We start from the raw sequence: 16,551 nt of genomic DNA, 5'->3' as shown, positions 1-16,551 counted from the left end.
ACGCTGGAGATGCTTGGTAACATGCTTGACTCTGGAGATGCTTGGTAACATGCTTGATGCTGGAGATGCTTGGTAATATGCTTGGTAACATGCTTGACTCTGGAGATGCTTGGTAACATGCTTGACTCTGGAGATGCTTGGTAACATGCTTGATGCTGGAGATGCTTGGTAATATGCTTGGTAACATGCTTGACTCTGGAGATGCTTGGTAACATGCTTGATTCTGGAGATGCTTGGTAATATGCTTGGTAACATGCTTGACTCTGGAGATGCTTGGTAACATGCTTGACTCTGGAGATGCTTGGTAACATGCTTGATTCTGGAGATGCTTGGTAATATGCTTGGTAACATGCTTGACTCTGGAGATGCTTGGTAATATGCTTGGTAACATGCTTGATGCTGGAGATGCTTGGTAACATGCTTGACTCTGGAGATGCTTGGTAACATGCTTGACTCTGGAGATGCTTGGTAACATGCTTGACGCTGGAGATGCTTGGTAACATGCTTGACTCTGGAGATGCTTGGTAACATGCTTGACGCTGGAGATGCTTGGTAACATGCTTGACTCTGGAGATGCTTGGTAACATGCTTGATGCTGGAGATGCTTGGTAACATGCTTGACTCTGGAGATGCTTGGTAACATGCTTGATTCTGGAGATGCTTGGTAATATGCTTGGTAACATGCTTGACTCTGGAGATGCTTGGTAACATGCTTGACTCTGGAGATGCTTGGTAACATGCTTGACTCTGGAGATGCTTGGTAACATGCTTGGTAACATGCTTGACTCTGGAGATGCTTGGTAACATGCTTGACTCTGGAGATGCTTGGTAACATGCTTGACTCTGGAGATGCATGGTAACATGCTTGACTCTGGAGATGCTTGGTAACATGCTTGACTCTGGAGATGCTTGGTAACATGCTTGACTCTGGAGATGCTTGGTAACATGCTTGGTAACATGCTTGACTCTGGAGATGCTTGGTAACATGCTTGACTCTGGAGATGCTTGGTAACATGCTTGGTAACATGCTTGACTCTGGAGATGCGACTGACTGTCCTGTGGTCCACAGCAGGTGGGACAGTAGACCGGAAGCAGATCCTCAGTATCCAGGAGTCCATAGGAGAGACCAGCTCCCAGAGTGTGGTGGTGGCTGTAGACAGGTAGTTACTGTAGTAGTCTCTTATAGATCCTGCTGCATTACCACTGACTGCTTTGGGGTCTTAACTCTGCCATTGTTCTATCATGTGAATAAATGTACTGTAAATGTTTTAAATATGATTGATTCTGTTCTTGCAGAATATTCACAGGTTCTACCAGACTGGATGGTAATGCAATTGGTGAGTGTTCTAAATCGGAACAGAATTCAATTACAGTGTTTGATCACATCCTTACCCGATGTGGATGTATTGGCATTGTACCATGGCTGTCCTGATGGTTGACTAACACGGGTTTCTCTGTGTTTTCAGTGGACTTTGTGCGCTGGTTGTGTGCTGTGTCTATGGATGAGCTGGCCTCGCCCACACACCCCCGCATGTTCAGCCTGCAGAAGATAGTGGAGATCTCCTACTACAACATGGGACGTATCAGACTGCAGTGGTCCAGGATCTGGGAGGTCATTGGAGACCACTTCAACAAGGTGGACATCTTCTCTGCTTAAAGCAGGGGTCCACAACTCTGGTTGTCAGGGACAGCTGTTTTTTTTCCCTCCGCATTAATTGATCAATTCATGTTGTTGGCTAGATCAGTGTTTCCCCAACTCCAGTCCTCCAGTACCCCCTAACAGAACATGTTTTTGTTGTATCCCCCCCGGACAAGCACGCCTGACTCAAGTTGTCAAGTAATCATCCAGCCCTAAATGAGTTGAATCGGGTGTGTTTGTCCGGGGCTACAACAAACATGTGTTCTGTTAGGGGGTACTGGAGGACCGGAGTTGGGAAAACACTGGGCTTGAAAGTCCACACACCTGATTAACCAGGTGTTAATCAGTCTTTGTAACATTGCCCTCAGCAACACATAGCTTAAAGAATCTAATCTAAGGGCTTTAGTACTTCACTGATTTCTGCTGTGTTTCTGAAGTGTGGCATGTCTTATTTTGCAAGTCATGTTTCTGACTGGGGTCTAGGTTATCAGAGAACACACAAAGTGATTTGGAGAGGACAGAAGTGTTAAGATAGGCTATTACCCTTGCAAAAAAAGATTGCAGTTTTGAAACTGCAGTAAAAGTGCAGTAACTGCAGTCAACTGTGGTATTTTGGACACAGTAGTTGCAGTGTACTGCAGTTATACTGCACTCTAACTGTAGTTACACTGCAAAATTACTGCAGTAAGTGAGTGGGGTAGAGATGTTAAACTTCTTTCTGTCTATATGTTCAGGTTGGATGTAACCCCAACGAGGACGTGGCTATCTTTGCCGTGGATTCTCTCCGGCAGCTGTCCATGAAGTTTCTAGAGAAGGGAGAGCTGGCAAACTTCAGATTCCAGAAGGACTTTCTGAGGCCTTTCGAGCACATCATGAAAAAGAACAGGTAAAGAGGATGTTGCCTTAAACGTTATTCCTGATTGACTCCTGTGATTCAATCAGGTTCAAGCATTTCGCTACACCCGCAATAACATCTGCTAAACACGTGTATGTAACCAATAACATTTGATTTGAGTGTGTTTGTGTGCACGTGTTTAGCATAATTGCATGAATATGCTTGTGGTTGTGCTTGCTTAGGTGCGTGTATGGTGGTACATGTACACACAAGCTGGTGACCTAGGCGCTTGGCTGTGGTAGTCTGGCGTCACAAGGTCGGTATTGTATTTGACCTCTGTGGTTCACATTTCAGCACCTATCTCGCTTTGCGCTGCAGTCAGCCAGTCTCCCTGTACTCCCTTACGGAAAAACGCACACTCATTTTGTGTGATCACATGTGAAGTGTTCCAAAAACACATGTGAAATCTGGTCTTTCTGTAAGGGCTGAGTCACTGCTCTGTGTCAAACACCCACCCAGCTCTCTGAGGAGGAGCAAACAGACAGTCAGAACTAGGGCTGTGGCTGTCACGAAACTTTGCCAGTCGGTGATTGTCAAGCAAATAACTGTCGGTCTCACAGTAATTGTCCGTTAATTAACAAACACATTTAGCATCTCCTGGCTTCCACACACAGCCTACAAGCCACTGATGTTGACCTTTGGAACATCTAAATTTGACAAAGTCTAATAAATCCATGTTATATAGCCTACACCACAATAAATCCATTATTAACGTAACAATGTCCGCTGAGAGTCAGGAAGCAAGTTCAGGGAGTGAATACATTTAACAGATAAATGAACAAAACAAGAAACACAAACAGCACACCGACATGAAACAGGAAGAGAAACAATGACGACTGGGGAAGAAACCAAAGGAAGTGACACATAAAGGGCAGGTAATTAAGGAGGTGATGGAGTGACAGTACCCCCTCCCAGGCGCATTGGGCTCCAGCCGCAGGATGCCAACCACAGCGACGATCCCCGGGATCCGGAGCCAACCGGCCGTCTCCAGTGAGGCGCAGAAACCTGAAGAACCGGCTGAGGAGTGAGCCGGCTGAGACCTCCCCGGTTGCCTCGGCTGAGAGAACCTGTTCAGGGAGTGAATACATTTCATTAACAAATGAGCAAAACAAGAAACACAAACAGCGCACCGACATGAAACAGGAACAGAAACAATGACGACTGGGGAAGTAACCAAAGGAAGTGACATATAAAGGGCAGGTAATCAAGGAGATGATGGAGTCCAGGTGAGTGTCATTATGCGCCTTACGCTGGTGACAGGTGTGCGCCCTAATGAGCCGTCTGGTGACCTAGAGGCCAGAGAAGGAACTCACGTGACTGCCAAATGGTTGTGGGCTACACTAGTTCATTTAGCATACAATATTTGCTTATAATTCCATGCCATTATTTTATAGTATGAAGAATACAATTGAACAAAGCTGAATAAAATATTAATATTTTCTCCAAATGATTTGAGGGAGTGTGCACATGTGGCTATTCTGTGTTGTACGGTTAACAAAGAAATATGTACTCCTATATGCTTAATTTAGAGTTATTAATATAACTTTAGTTGTTCTACAAATGTTGGGCTATATGTTTTGATGTGTAATATATTGTCAGGCTGCATGATGAGACTCTAATGATGATTTGAAAAAAGGCATGAGCTCTGCTTTGTTTTTTTTGTACACATTTCATTAGTTTCTCATTCACAATTTGACAAGCACTTGATAAAGCCTTGAATTTCATGGCAGCATCCCCTTTGTGGCCGTAATGCACCCTAAAAAAATCCATGCTTCTTGCGGCCAGTGGTGTCCTTCTCCTATTACTTGATCGGGTCTTTCTCACAGGCTACAAGTGAAGACAGACACATCGGGGACGCAACTGCACACGTCCTTATCCAATTCCGAAGTGCGTGTTGAAGATATTGGAAGAACTGTCCGTCCACATTTACTTTTCGTCAGCCAACAAGACGAGTAGGCCTAACGAACAGCAAATTCACTAGCCTATGTCGATCTACTATCCCCCATTGTACAAAAGTTGACCTATTCTGTGCGAGAAATAAATGTTCCCAACATAGTCTGGGCAGTTGTGGGATGCAATATATCCCAAATTAATTCATACAACCACTAGCATCAAAAAAACTTTGACGCAATGTGGCCGAAGCAACAGATCAGAACATTTAGCTTAAAATGCTGATAAACTTATTAGGCTATTTCTTCACATTATAAGGGCAGCAATGCGCACATGCAGTAGTCTTTAAGCGTGAACGTTCCATTAGCTGAAAACACCATTATCAAAAGTGACTGCAAATGTGATTATGCATGAATGCTTTAAATTTAAAGGTGCATTGAGGTGTGTGACTATGATTCTAAAAAGTCGCCAAAAAAAAGGGAGTTTCTTATGATGGGCATCACTCAGAAGTGATAATATATCATTCACAAGTGATAGGCTCATATTGTCACCCAGCCGACTGTTCTTGATTTAATCTTGTCATTACATATACTATATAATATATATGTATGAAATTTGATTTGATTTAGAATGGACCATTATCATGCACCTGTTTCGAAGACATTTGCTTTGATGTCAGAGTGAGTAGAGGGACAATAGACTGCTGAGTACCAGGCAGTTAGAAGGCTTTGTAGGCTACTAATGACCATCAGCAGCATCAGAGCTTGGAGAAGCCTAATTATGGTGACTAAACGGTCACATGGAATTTGACTGCCTTCATGACTCGTGACCGACGGTGCGGCGGTTATACGGTCACCGCAACATCCCTAGTCAGATCTAACCCGAAATGGAGATTGTGATTTTATATAATATCTCTTCTTGGTTTTGAACACTAGAATTGCACTCTGGCAACTAAATCAAAGACAACAGAGTTGAAGTTGTGACACAGATGCAGTTGATTCAAATTGGAGTTAAAGGCTGTTTTCATTGATGTGAAGGAGCACTACCAGTCCCAAATCAAACCACTGGTTTACTGTGAGAAGAGTGTTACAGCTCAGAGGAAGTGGCAGGGAGCCACGTAAAGCCACGGACGCCCTGTGGTGCTGTGTGTTCATTAGACTCAGTGTGTGAGAGTACTTTTGTGCAGAGGCTGGTCCTCTCTCATTCTTCAAAGCACCCGGAAAAATAGACCCGCTCTTTGCTATGACAACAGTCACTGTCGGAAACCAGTATGTCATAACATCCAAAAGGGGGAAAATGAGATGGGCTGAATAAAGGGCTGTAGTAGCAGGGGTACTTGTACTTTGACTGCTACTGCAGTATTGATGATCCTCCTCATAGTCCAACGTTCTTTCACATACTGTATAACCCATATGTCCTCCTCCTGCTCCTCCAGATCTCCAACGATCAGGGACATGGTGGTGCGCTGCATAGCCCAGATGGTCAACTCACAGGCGGGTAACATCCGGTCGGGCTGGAAGAACATCTTCTCAGTGTTCCACCTGGCTGCCTCGGACCAGGATGAGAGCATCGTAGAGCTGGCATTCCAGACAACGGGGCACATCTCCAGTGAGTTACTAACACACACACACACCTCAGGCTAAGAACTTTCATATCTGTTCTGTCTCTATCTTATAATATGTTATTTTCAATATGATGGTTTCACTATTAGATTCATGTTTAATCCTCAAGTTGTTTATTTGAGTATTTTTGATGACAGGGCCATGGATTGTAATTCTGATTGACAGATCAGTTAACTTTAGTCATCAGAATCCAATTTGATCCATTTCCCCTGATTTTCATCTGTTCTTATCTCAGCGAATGTATTTGAGAAGCACTTCCCAGCCACCATAGACTCCTTCCAGGATGCAGTCAAGTGTCTGTCTGAGTTCGCCTGCAACGCCTCCTTCCCCGACACCAGCATGGAGGCCATCCGCCTCATCCGACACTGCGCCAAATACGTCTCTGACAGGCCCCAGGTCAGTTACAAACAAACACTGGACTGGGTTTATTACACGGTTTCATAGTTAAGACCTGAACCCAAATCAGTCATTGCTGAACATCAAATGGTACTGCACATAGTTGTTCATGTTAGACCATGACTGGTCCCTAAACATTCATATTTCTCTTGTGACTTACCAGCTAAACATTGTAAGTCACTCTGGATAACAGCATCTCCCAAATTAGAGATATATCTGTGTATATACAAAAATAATAATAATGTTTTACCTGTATACCACCTAAAAGGAAGCGATTACCAAACCTTCTATAACAAAGCCATCACCTACAGAGAGATGAACCTAGAGAAGAGTCCCTTAAGCAAGCTGGTCCTGGGGCTCTGTTCACAAACACAAACACACCCCACAGAGCCCCAGGACAGCAACACAATTGGACCCAAACAAATCATGAGAAAACAAAAAGAAAATTACTTGACACATTGGAAAGAATTAACAAAAAACAGTGCAAACTAGAATGCTATTTGGCCTTAAACAGAGAGTACACAGTGGCAGAATACCTGACCACTGTGACTGTATATATACACTACCAGTCAAAAGTTTTTTACTATTTTTTTTACTATTTTTACTATTTTCTACATTGTATAATAATAGTGGGGACATCAAAACTATGAAATAACACCCAAAAAGTTTTTAACAAATCAAAATATATTTTATATTTGAGATTCTTCAAAGTAGCCACCCTTTGCTTTAATGACAGCTTTGCATATGAACATGTACCGTGTTAGAAAATATGGTGCTTACTGCCAGTACTTTTCCCCAAGGTCTCTTGTCTCTACCCTCCAGCCCCACTGCCTGCTTTCTGTTTGCTTGTGTGGGGTGGTGTGTGGAGAGGATTAGGTGTGTGTGTGTGTGTGTGGTGTGTGTGTGGGCGCATGGGCAGTGGAGCAAATTCAGTGAACCGTACAGCTTAGACCGTTAAAACGATAAGTGTTTGTCGGCATGTCCGTGTATGTGTGTGTCATCTCCGGGCATAGTGGTAAGCAATCCTGTTTTCTCTCTGGCAGGCGTTCAAAGACTACACCAGTGATGATATGAATGTAGTCCCAGAGGACCGGGTGTGGGTGAGAGGGTGGTTCCCCATCCTCTTTGAGCTGTCCTGCATCATCAACAGGTGTAAACTGGACGTCAGGACCAGGTGAGAAGAGTTTCAGTCCTGTGCCATCCTAGATGGGAATATTAAGTCTGAACTGATGGTAAGGGTGTACTGTTGAGTAAATGTGTGTGTGTGTGTGTCAGGGGTCTGACGGTGATGTTTGAGGTGATGAAGACCTATGGACACACCTTTGAGAAACACTGGTGGCAGGATCTGTTCAGGATCGTCTTCAGGATCTTTGACAACATGAAGCTGCCTGAGCAGCAAACTGAGGCAAGTCTCTACATCCCAAATACCCATTCATCAAAGACCCAGCTTTATCTCCTGTGTAACCAATGCCTATTTCCATATGTACACCATTGGTTCCACAATTTACAACACCAATCCCTGGGTACAACTAGTATCCAGTACCAATTGCTACAATGACTAGATTATGCCCAGAGGCACTGGTGTAACCGTTGTAACCCCTTCTGTGGTGTTTTGGTCTGCCAGAAAGCAGAGTGGATGACGACGACCTGTAACCACGCACTTTACGCCATCTCTGACGTGTTCACGCAGTACTTTGAGTCTCTCAGTGATGTCCTGCTGGATGACATTCTGGCACAGCTGTACTGGTGTGTTCAACAAGGTGAGGACAGACAGACACCTTCAGTCCTGGGTTTATACTGAGTACACCTCCATTCAATCCTGGGTTTATACTGAGTACACCTCCATTCAGTCCTGGGTTTATACTGAGTACACCTCCATTCAGTCCTGGGTTTATACTGAGTACACCTCCATTCAGTCCTGGGTTTATACTGAGTACACCTCCATTCAGTCCTGGGTTTATACTGAGTACACCTCCATTCAGTCCTGGGTTTATACTGAGTACACCTCCATTCAGTCCTGGGTTTATACTGAGTACACCTCCATTCAGTCCTGGGTTTATACTGAGTACACCTCCATCCAGTCCTGGGTTTATACTGAGTACACCTCTATTCAGTCCTGGGTTTATACTGAGTACAGCTCCATTCAGTCCTGGGTTTATACTGAGTACAGCTCCATTCAGTCCTGGGTTTATACTGAGTACACCTCCATCCCTCTTTCTTGTGCATATTTCCTCTCCTTTTTTCTTTAAGGAGTGGGTCATTTTTTGGTTGACTGGATAAGATGGAGGTAGAGAGTATAGATAGTGTAGTGAAATAGCAGTAGGATGGATTTGAACCCATGTTGCAGCGGTATATGTGATCCAGATGCGTATGGACTGCTAAACCAGCAGTCCCTCACTTATTCTCTCTCTTTTCTTGACTCCTCCTCTCCGTCTCGGCCTAGATAATGAGCAGTTGGCCCGGTCAGGCACCAACTGTCTGGAGAACGTGGTCATCCTGAATGGAGAGAAGTTTACTCCAGAGACCTGGGACAAGACCTGTAACTGCATGCTGGACATCTTCAAGACCACCATCCCACACGCGTAAGATACTGATGCAGGCTTTATTCGTATCGCTGAGATTCATCTGGGAATATTGTCTGTGATGATTGTGTGTTATTGATGACCATAGTGATAGTAAACATGGAGAGCACCGAGTCATATTTATTTTTTTATAAAAATTTAAAAATCCTTTATTTAACTAGGCAAGTCAGCTAAGAACAAATTCTTATTTTCAATGACGGCCTAGGAACAGTGGGTTAACTGCCTTGTTCAGGGGCAGAACGACAGATGTATTTTTCCTTGTCCGCTCAGGGATTGAATCTTGCAACCTTTCGGTTACTAGTCCAACGCTCTAACCACTAGGCTACCTGCCACACCAGTATAAACTTCATATGAAGACACATCCAATAAGAAGGGACGGGAGAGGTGGTATTTAATGGCCGTGGTCACTTCTACCATTGTTTAGTTAACAGAGTGATATCTGACTGTCTGTGTATGGTATAACACTGTCATGCTGTGTAACAGTAGAGTAGCACTGTCCTGTCACATATCGTAACCTCTCTGCCCTCTTGTCAGGCTGTTGACATGGAGACCAGCAGGAGCAGAAGGAGATCCCATGACACCACAGGACATATCAGACAGACAGCTGGTATGTTTCAAACCCTGACTGTACTGTAGGTCTTCCAGTCAGTCTGGTGTATCTCTTATGCCAGATTAGACCTTACAGCAACGTAACCCAGTACCATGCAGACAAAATAACTTCTGCCCATGTGCCCTCAGGACTCAATTTCCCAGAAGTCCGTGGACATCCAGTCCCATTCCGAGGACCAGCATTCCATCAACAGCGCAGAGAGGGTTGCCATGGAGACACGGCGGCAGAGTCAGTACAGCACAGGCATTTATGAGGACGGCCCCAGAAACAGGACCCCAATAAGTTAGTGTCTCTCTCACTTTTACCATTTTTACGCCTTGTGCAACTGGAGTGTTTTTCAACATTATGCTCATTATTTGTGTGTGTGTGTGTGTGTGTGTGTGTGTGTGTGTGTGTGTGTGTGTGTGTGTGTGTGTGTGTGTGTGTGTGTGTGTGTGTGTGTGTGTGTGTGTGTGTGTGTTCCACAGAGATCCAGGAGCAGCGGTTATTCTCAGCCTTGCTCATTAAGTGTGTGGTGCAGTTGGAGCTGATCCAGACCATAGACAACATGGTCTTCTTCCCTGCGACCAGCAGGAAGGAGGATGCTGAGAACCTGGCTGCTGCACAGGTAACGGCTCACTCCCTCTGTGGAGGATGAGAGGTATCACTGCTTCAGAACTTTGGGGAAGGACACATTTCTTGCTAAAATGTTTGTTTTTGCCAGATTAATTTTCAATAGTTTGGCTGGATGGACTAATCATTGAAAATGTTAAATGTATCTACTGCAGCGTTCCTACTGCAAAGTTTGGGAAACGCTAATGTACTATACAGTGGGGCAAAAAGTATTTAGTCAGCCACCAATTGTGCAAGTTGTCTAATGATTGTGTATGTATGTGTTGGTTGTCTAATGATTGTGTATGTATGAGTTGGTTGTCTAATGATTGTGTATGTATGAGTTGGTTGTCTAATGATTGTGTATATATGTGTTGGTTGTCTAATGATTGTGTATGTATGAGTTGGTTGTCTAATGATTGTGTATGTATGAGTTGGTTGTCTAATGATTGTGTATGTATGAGTTGGTTGTCTAATGATTGTGTATGTATGAGTTGGTTGTCTAATGATTGTGTATGTATGTGTTGGTTGTCTAATGATTGTGTATATATGTGTTGGTTGTCTAATGATTGTGTATATATGTGTTGGTTGTCTAATGATTGTGTATATATGTGTTGGTTGTCTAATGATTGTGTATGTATGTGTTGGTTGTCTAATGATTGTGTATGTATGAGTTGGTTGTCTAATGATTGTGTATGTATGAGTTGGTTGTCTAATGATTGTGTATGTATGTGTTGGTTGTCTAATGATTGTGTATATATGTGTTGGTTGTCTAATGATTGTGTATATATGTGTTGGTTGTCTAATGGTTGTGTATATATGTGTTGGTTGTCTAATGATTGTGTATATATGTGTTGGTTGTCTAATGATTGTGTATGTATGTGTTGGTTGTCTAATGGTTGGGTATATATGTGTTGGTTGTCTAATGATTGTGTATGTATGAGTTGGTTGTCTAATGGTTGGGTATATATGTGTTGGTTGTCTAATGATTGTGTATGTATGAGTTGGTTGTCTAATGGTTGGGTATATATGTGTTGGTTATATATGTGTTGGTTGTCTAATGGTTGTGTATGTATGAGTTGGTTGTCTAATGGTTGGGTATATATGTGTTGGTCCTCTCCAGAGAGATTCTCTGGACGCAGCAGACGTACTTGTGGAGACCCAGGACCAGGGAATGTACCACTATCTGACCTCAGAACAGCTGTTCAAGCTGCTGGACTGTCTGCTGGAGTCCCACCACTTCGCCAAAGCCTTCAACGCCAACAACGAGCAGAGGACCACTCTCTGGAAGGCAGGTGGGTCACTGCACCAGAACAGAGGCGGTTATACCAGCGTCCATCTATGGCTCTGCAGTGCACCACCCGAGGAATCTGCTACAATGACATGAAGTAGACGAGTGATGTTATGAATCTCAACTGGAATCCTTTGAACAATTGGCACAACGTCCCTCGTTTGTACTCCCTAATTGTGATGGGCCTCTCTGTGACTGTAACGGGCAGTAACCACTCTCTCTCTCTCTGTCTGTTCCAGGTTTTAAAGGGAAGTCAAAGCCCAATCTGCTGAAGCAGGAGACCAGCAGTCTGGCGTGTGGCCTGAGGATCCTGTTCCGGATGTACACTGACGACAGCCGTCAGACTGCTTGGGAAGAGGTCCAGAGACAGCTGCTCAAGTAAGGAAGGACCGCCACGCCCCACTACCATATCACTGAATGGCGCCTGTCAAACTAAACAAATGCCCTCTGCAGTTCTTTTCTACTGCTTCCTGCTGTTGTTCTGCTCCTCTCCCTCTCACTAACGAGCCTTTCACCATGTCACGACAATCCCTGATCATCCTCTCATACGGAGGGAATTACTGTATTTTCACATATGTCTGGAGGATGCCCAGAATGTGCTCTCGATTTACAAAAATATTTTACAACTAATTTGCTGCTTTGTTGTGGGTGGAACTCTCTGCAAACATTACTTTTATTGAAATCCTATAAATGGAATGTCTGGGGTATTTAAGAACCAGGCAGCAGGCTGCTATCTACCAGAATAAAAACTTTCATAATTTTTCATGAGGGGGAGCAAGGGCATGTCAGACGCCTGTTATTTATGAAGGGCTGCTTGGAAAGCACAGGCTGCTGGGAGAGGACAGGCTGCTAGGAGAGGACAGGCTGCTGGGAGAGGACAGGCTGCTGGGAGAGGACAGGCTGCTGGGAGAGGACAGGCTGCTGGGAGGGGACAGGCTGCTGGGAGGGGACAGGCTGCTGGGCGAGGACAGGCTGCTTGGAGAGCGCAGGCTGCTGAGAGAGGACAGGCTGCTGGGAGAGGACAGGCTGCTGAGAGAGGACAGGCTTCTGAGAGAGAACAGGCTGCTGGGAGAGGACAGGCTGCTGGGAGAGGACAGGCTGCTGAGAGAGGACAGGCTTCTGAGAGAGGACAGGCTGCTGGGAGAGGACAGGCTGCTGGGAGAGGACAGGCTGCTGGGAGAGGACAGGCTGCTGGGAGAGGACAGGATGCTGGGAGAGGACAGGCTACTGGGAGAGGACAGGCTGCTGGGAGAGGGCAGGCTGCTGGGAGAAGACAGGCTGCTGGGAGAGGACAGGCTGCTTGGCGAGGGCAGGCTGCTGGGAGAGGACAGGCTGCTGGGAGAGGACAGGCTGCTGGTAGAGGGCAGGCTGCTGGGAGAGGGCAGGCTGCTGGGAGAAGACAGGCTGCTGGGAGAGGACAGGCTGCTTGGCGAGGACAGGCTGCTGGGAGAGGACAGGCTGCTGGTAGAGGGCAGGCTGCTGGGAGAGGACAGGCTGCTGGGAGAGGACAGGCTGCTGGGAGAGGACAGGCTGCTGGGAGAGGACAGGCTGCTGGGAGAGGACGGCCTGCTGGGAGAGGAAGGGCTGCTGGTAGAGGACAGGCTGCTGGGAGAGGACAGGCTGCTGGGAGAGGGCAGGCTGATGGGAGAGGGCAGGCATTGATCAGTCCATGTCATTAGAGGGGAGCAGAGTTGAATGGGGGGGGTGGGCACGCATCTCGATACGACACCGGTGCTCTGTCCTGACCCTGATCACAGCTGTCCAAGGGACTGAGACAGAGTCACGCCTCTGTTTACTAGGGAATAGAGAAGTCACAGTCGCCGATGCAAAATGGAATTATCCACCAAAGCGAGAGTGGAATCAATAAATTGGTCCTGAGAGAGAATGACTGGGTCAGATTGTGTTGATGTATCGCCAACAGTCGATGACTCCCACTCTCTCCACTCATTTAGACAGCCTGTCTAAATGTGACAGCTATCTGAAATGTCTGGAATGGATAGTGGGTATTGTATATGGATCCACAAACAGACAGGATGCCGTTGTTATTACCGAGTCAACGCAGTTGTCATCGCCTTGTCTCTTTTAGAGGATAACCAAGTAGCTATCATCTTGTCTCTTTCCAATTCACTTTGTATTAAAGGCAGTGTCTAGATTATCAGGAAACTTTTAGGTTGTCGGTCTCTATGTGCATTCGTGTGTGAGGGAGAGAGAAAAGGGGGAGAGAGAGCGAGCCGGAGGGGGAGAGACAAAGGGAACACTCACTGAATTGCACTGTCACAAAGATGCGCAACAAACTGACACACACCACACAAACATAGAGGGCAGACTGCAGAGACACACACCACACAAACATAGAGGGCAAGAGGAGGGAACACACACACCACACAAACATGGCAGAGGAGACTCAGGGCATGCTAGAGGAGACTGCATCAGCAAACTGCACAAAGATGCTAGCAAGCAAACTGACACACACCACACAAACATAGCAGGGCATGCTAGAGGAGACTGCAGTAGCAAACTGACACACACCACACAAACATAGCAGGGCATGCTAGAGGAGACTGCAACAGTACTGCAGGTTTGATTATGGCAGTGTTCTAAAATAACTAAAACAGATTTGGGAGGTGACTAGGTCATGGAGTATAGGGGAACTGGAAGATGAGAAAGAGAGGAGGAGGTGGAGGGATGAAGGGCTGGCAGATGGCGGTTCTGAGGAAAGGTCCAGGGTGAGGGCTAGAGGGAAATGCTGAGGTCATGGCTGCTCCTCTCCCTGTGGCTGGTGTAGTCAACTCATCAAACAATTTCACGTTGGCAGTGAAATAAGTCTGGGTGCTAATTAATTAGTGAATCGCATCTTAATCCTGTGTCACTGAAAAGTTTTCATATGGCAAATGAGTCATGTTGTTATGATCCCTTCCTATTTCCCTCTAGTGTGTGCAGTGAGGCAGTAGCCTACTTCCTGACTCTAACATCAGAGAGCCACAGAGAAGCCTGGACCAACCTGCTCCTCCTCTTCCTCACCAAGGTCCTGAAGATCAGTGATGACAGGGTAAGGATCTCAACCATTAACAACATTGACAGGCCATTGATCTGGTCAGTCATTGTCAGTGACATGTTCAAGGAGACCTAACTCCGTCTTTGTATGGATATCAATCTGTATGTAGATGTTTTGTCTCTGTCTCTTGGTCCCCAGTTCAAGGCCCATGCGTCCAGGTACTACCCTTTGCTGTGTGAGATCATGCAGATTGATCTTATCCCAGAACTGCGGTCCATGCTGCGGAAGTTCTACCTACGCATCGGGATCGTGTTCCAGATCGCCCAGCAACCTGACACCTCCCAGCCGGAACAAGAACCAATGCCAGAACCAGGACTGGAAGTTGAGGTGGAGAGAGGGGAGGTGGCTGGAGAGGAAGCCCAGTGATGTTCCACTTGTAGCGGGCTGGCACCGAGACCTCTGGATAGGGAAGCCTGGAACTTGTAAGTCCTCCTCCCCTCTTGCCTTGGGTTTGTCTACAAACCCTTTAGGACAATGGTCTCCCATCCCCCAGGGTACTACAAGGGGTGCATCTGATCAGACTTCACCCCCTCTGGATTTGGCAGTTACCCAGAATCGCCCAGTACAGGAAACTGCCAGGGATCTCTACTGTGAACCTGACTGGTCATGTGACAGGAAATGCCCCCTCATTTCAGAGTAGGTTGAAGTTGCCCCTAGACACTGATCGACGGCCAGTTTTTGCATCCCCTTATGGTTAAGGTTAGAATATTGGGAGGTCAAGCTGATCTTGGATCCTATGAGCAACTTCTACCCGAAGCCCCTCGTATCACTGGAAGAATGGCTTGGCATTGTGTGAAGATCTGATTTTCCAATTCTACTGACGACTGCAGAATAACTATGATTATACAATTGGCCTACCCACCTTTCTGACTCCGAAGAGTCAAATATATTTCAAAAAGGTACTGCTTCTTGACATGACTGTGTCCTTACAAGCTACTCTTGAGAATGAAATGGATACACATACATCATGCAATGCAAATGACGAATATTCAGTAATGTGAAATGTGACATTCTTACTCAATAATAATTCAGATATTTTCCTGGCTGCACCACTGATGGCTAACGTTAACACCAATAGCCCTGTGGATTAAAAATTAACTACAGAAATGGCGCTTTGTAATGTAATCTCATAACACTGGATTTTATTTCCTTATTTTTTTCTGTATTCTGCTGCACTTGATCTCTTTATTTGAAGATTTTTGCTTTTGTGATTATTTATTTTGACTGAACCATCTGTCCTGCAGTTTGTAATTGAACAACGACACGGCAGAAAGTTATGGGTAACTGATTCCATTTGATATGTTCTGAGACTAACTGATTCCATTTGATATGTTCTGAGACTAACTGATAGTCGATAACTGGGACTCCTCCTAAAACTGGAAAAAAGGAGAGCAACTACGGGCCCGTTCAGGAGGTTCCAAAGTTCAAGATAGAAATGTAGTGTGTAGATATGATTGTCATATACAAGGAATTATCAGCTCTATATACAACATTTCTATCTGCAATGCTTCTGAATAGGCCCCTGGTGTGAGCTGCTTCTGAATCACTGGTCTGTTTCCATGTTTCAAGTTAGTTTCCACTCTGTGTACAAATTTGAATAAATTCATAATATATTTAATATCCTTTTTCTTTTGTTTGGGGACATGCTGTATGTATAGAGTAAATTACGAATAATGTTAACTGTGGTTTAAAAGAAGACTTGTGAATGGGACGCATTCCTTGCTCACGGATGTAGAAAACAAAATGTATATGGTACAGCAATGTAAAGTTTTCTATGTTGAAAAAAGACTTCTGTACAACTTTCTGTACAAAACTGGTCATCATCCGACATTTTAATCAGGTTATAGGTCAATAAAGTTTTTGAACTTGATTTGTTCGGCCGTCTTGAATTGATTGGACTATGAGTTGTTCCACCAATTACACGCCTTTTTGAGAAGTGTGACTTGGTCCACCCCCACAAAAAAAATTCAACATTCTGTC

General features: G+C 45.1%; 1 protein-coding gene across 4 annotated transcripts in view; it reads left to right on the top strand.

The window, feature by feature from the left end:
* LOC123991331 (brefeldin A-inhibited guanine nucleotide-exchange protein 1-like) overlaps positions 1–16,441 on the top strand; it is a 125,358-nt gene extending 108,917 nt beyond the window's left edge. For 3 of the 4 annotated variants that reach the window (XM_046292823.1, XM_046292822.1, XM_046292820.1), the window contains 17 exons: positions 1,070–1,160; positions 1,297–1,337; positions 1,467–1,636; positions 2,374–2,525; positions 5,860–6,032; positions 6,282–6,442; positions 7,486–7,616; positions 7,718–7,847; positions 8,067–8,202; positions 8,886–9,024; positions 9,559–9,631; positions 9,763–9,916; positions 10,102–10,241; positions 11,349–11,520; positions 11,756–11,894; positions 14,448–14,565; positions 14,710–16,441. In XM_046292823.1, coding sequence (XP_046148779.1) covers positions 1,070–1,160; positions 1,297–1,337; positions 1,467–1,636; positions 2,374–2,525; positions 5,860–6,032; positions 6,282–6,442; positions 7,486–7,616; positions 7,718–7,847; positions 8,067–8,202; positions 8,886–9,024; positions 9,559–9,631; positions 9,763–9,916; positions 10,102–10,241; positions 11,349–11,520; positions 11,756–11,894; positions 14,448–14,565; positions 14,710–14,937 — 2,348 coding nt within the window. In that variant the 3' untranslated portion in view covers positions 14,938–16,441. The remainder of the gene's footprint in view (positions 1–1,069; positions 1,161–1,296; positions 1,338–1,466; positions 1,637–2,373; positions 2,526–5,859; positions 6,033–6,281; positions 6,443–7,485; positions 7,617–7,717; positions 7,848–8,066; positions 8,203–8,885; positions 9,025–9,558; positions 9,632–9,762; positions 9,917–10,101; positions 10,242–11,348; positions 11,521–11,755; positions 11,895–14,447; positions 14,566–14,709) is intronic. The other variant, XM_046292821.1, reaches the window with a different exon arrangement.
* The last annotated feature ends 110 nt before the right edge of the window (positions 16,442–16,551 follow it).

This window comes from Oncorhynchus gorbuscha, linkage group LG12, assembly GCF_021184085.1.
Source record: "Oncorhynchus gorbuscha isolate QuinsamMale2020 ecotype Even-year linkage group LG12, OgorEven_v1.0, whole genome shotgun sequence".
Lineage (NCBI taxonomy): Eukaryota > Metazoa > Chordata > Actinopteri > Salmoniformes > Salmonidae > Oncorhynchus > Oncorhynchus gorbuscha.
This window is presented reverse-complemented; position numbering and strand designations above follow the sequence as displayed.